The 3049-nt window shown below is 33.6% G+C and overlaps 1 protein-coding gene across 1 annotated transcript; it reads left to right on the top strand.

The window, feature by feature from the left end:
• Positions 1 to 208: 208 nt before the first annotated feature.
• Positions 209 to 914, top strand: LOC129949032 (piggyBac transposable element-derived protein 2-like). The gene is made up of 2 exons (XM_056060236.1): positions 209 to 500; positions 598 to 914. The coding sequence occupies exons 1-2, from the start codon at positions 209 to 211 to the stop codon at positions 912 to 914; spliced, it is 609 nt and encodes a 202-aa protein (XP_055916211.1).
• The last annotated feature ends 2135 nt before the right edge of the window (positions 915 to 3049 follow it).

Genomic DNA, 3049 nt, shown 5'->3' with positions numbered 1-3049 from the left:
GTGATGAACCTTTGCCTCTTTTTATTATTTGGTGAACCCATTAATAGCCGTTGTACCCATGCGTGTACAAAAAAATAGTTATTTCAAGTAGCCGTTATGCCGAAAAAAAAATAACTGCAGCGAATCCCGTTAATTTCTAGTTTGCTTTCTTTTGCTTCCTATTAGTCAGTTAGGCACACATATTTTCTAGATAATTATTCACATTGATATGGAATTTCAAAGCATCAAACAAGCAAGTTTTTACGGCAGAAACTTTCAGAATTTAGGACGTGCCTTAGACTTCGTTGAAACGTCTTCAAGCCATAGCAATTTCGACATTGTGTTGCTTTCACCAGATCCAGATTATAATACGGATGCGGAGGAGGGTAATGCTGAAGATCTTGTTGCTTGCACCATGCCGCAAGATGTTCCAGGTGAAGTAGAGGTGTTTTGTAGCAGTGACAGTGAAGACGATTTACCGCTTCAAGAGCTACAGCGCAGAATTCAAACCGCAAAACGTTGTGAATATTTTCCAAAATGGTCCAAAAAACCATGTGCAATTAAATTCCAAAAAGCTTTTTTTTTTGAGACAAAAGGTAAACTTGGTAACTAAATTAGATGGAAAGTTGGAACCTGAAGTTTTTGAAACTTTATTTGACGAAGAAGTAGTTAATTTGATTGTTGAGCAGTCTCGCCTTTATGCAGCACAGTCTAATGCCCACAATTTTTCATTCACCGAACACGATTTGAAAGTCTTTTTGGGTATCTTACTTTACAGCGGCTACCATTCCATTCCAAGAGAGAATATGTACTGGCAAACAGATGAAGACACTCGTGTACCATTTGTTGCTAACAATATGTCCCAAACCAGATTCAAGGAAATAAAAAAATATCTCCACCTTGCTCACAATAATAATTTGGTTCTTACCGACTAAATGGCAAAATAAGTCCTCTAGCAACCCTTCTAAATGAAAAATTTTGCCGGTTTGGATATATACACGAAAAACTTTCAGTTGACGAGTCTATGGTAAAATACTATGAAAGTCACTCTTCGAAGCAGATTTGGCTTTAAAAATTGAATGCTGATGAGCATTGTGGTTATTTGTACCAATTCGAAACCTATTGTGGATCTAAAAACGTCACTATGGCAAAACAGCAAATTCCAGTCGGATCCAGAGTTGTTGTTGATTTTTTAGACAAAGTAAACCATCCTTCAGATCACATTGTATTTTTTGATAATTTTTTTTTACGTCACATGACCTGCTTCTTTTGTTAAAACAAAAGGGATTTCGAGCTATTGGGACTGTACGCGAACAAAAAAATGTCCGCTGAAATCGAATGCAGAGTTCAAAAAAGAAAAAAGAGGATTCTATGATCACAGATACGATACTGCCAATAAAATACTTTTTGTAAAATGGAATGACAACAGCGCTGTGAGTGTGGACTCAAACTTTGAAGGTATCGAACCGATGCATTCAGTCAACCGATGGTGCTCGAAAAAAAAATCAAAAGTAAATGTAAAGCAGCCGAAAATGATCGCATAGTGCAACTCAGGGATGGGAGGCGTTGACCTTCATGATCAAGCCATCAATAATTACCGAATTAAATTTCGTGACAAAAAGTGGTGGTGGCACTTGGCGTAGAGAAGGATTGTTTCAAAATGTTTAATTTAACAAAAAAAAAAATAGCATAAATTGTGCCATTGTACTCGCTTGGGTACAGGTCCCAAAAACCTACCTTACATATATTTGTCCAGTTTTTATTTTTGAGTAGAATATGTATTTTTCATTTAAATAAAAAAATGAACTAAAAAGTTTTTGTTTTAAGGACATTCGGCTCTTAATGGGTTAAGTAAAGTGGGTGGAGTGATACAAGTCATAAAAGTTATAAATAGCATATTTGTGTTCAAAAAACATATAACAGAAGACATATGTACACAAATTAAACATATATATGAAATTTGTATATCGTACGAAGAATTTTGTTGGTCACTGTACATATGCATTTAGAGTTGGCTAAAACTAAAGTAACTTAATTTGTTGTGTTTATTTTTGGTGTATAAGTTCTTGGGTTGAAAAAAAACAATATTTTTTTATTAACGCATTTTTCTACTAAAGGGTTTTTAAATTAAGGGAGTAGCGCCGCACAGTTGTTTCCCCAGTAGGCCAAAAGGTGAAATCTAAAAGTTAAAATTACTTATTTTGTTGAATGGAAATGTTAACTCAAATATCGGAAATCATAGCCATCTTTTTCGTCTACATTGTTTTCATTATGGTAAGATCGATCATGCAAGTTGTGTGTTTTTCAATTTTAGCAAAGCTTACATTTTCCATTTTTTTGATTTACAATCACGTTAAATACATTAGTTTTTAATAATTTTTTTAAAATTTGAGTTATGGAATTCAAAGTACAAGATATGTAGGTAATTTATGTATATTTTTTAGTATAAAATAAGTCAGGTTTTTATGTGAAAACCGTTACTCAATTAAGGTGTAATATGATTTTTGTGATTTTTTGATGACTTTCAAAAGTGAATAACTTCTGTGCCCCCTACTTGCCCCTAACAAAAATTACATATTTATTTAGGCTATATTATCACCTTTCAAGACATATCAGTAATTTTTTGCGAAAATATGCTAAAGTTTAAAAAATCGAACTTAAATTGGACTAAGAAATGTGTTTTTATTCACTTTTTGAATCCACAAAAGTCTTTACACGGCTTGATGTATTTAACATTTGGCGGAAGGTGAGGAAGGGTGGAGATGCTTCTAAGCATAAAGAAACTGTAAAGATGTTTTTAAAAGTCTATAACTTAGAAATTTGTGATGATCAAGTAAGAAAGATTAATGTTCTATGCAAGTCCTTTTTAAAAAGATGGAATAAGGCTTCCAGGAATGAGATTTTTTTCTTAACAAAAAACGATGACTGGCTTAAGGCTACAGAAGACTACAGGTATGAAATTAATGATCCATGTTCAAGTATGTCACAAGGCAGGCCATACAGAGCATTTTTAAAATGCTCTTCCAGAACAAAAAGGAGACGTATTGCAATCATTGCTTCAATAGACCCC

This window comes from Eupeodes corollae, chromosome 1 (genome assembly GCF_945859685.1).
Source record: "Eupeodes corollae chromosome 1, idEupCoro1.1, whole genome shotgun sequence".
Classification (NCBI taxonomy): domain Eukaryota; kingdom Metazoa; phylum Arthropoda; class Insecta; order Diptera; family Syrphidae; genus Eupeodes; species Eupeodes corollae.
The sequence above is the reverse complement of the archived record's forward strand: the minus strand, read 5'-3'. Positions and strand labels throughout refer to the sequence as shown.

Bases quoted from the DNA above. Each gene is read 5' to 3' on its own strand.
- LOC129949032 (XM_056060236.1), top strand. From the start codon at position 209: ATGGAATTTCAAAGCATCAAACAAGCAAGTTTTTACGGCAGAAACTTT. The intron at 501-597 runs GTGAATATTTTC...TAACTAAATTAG, and splicing joins AATTCAAACCGCAAAACGTT to ATGGAAAGTTGGAACCTGAA.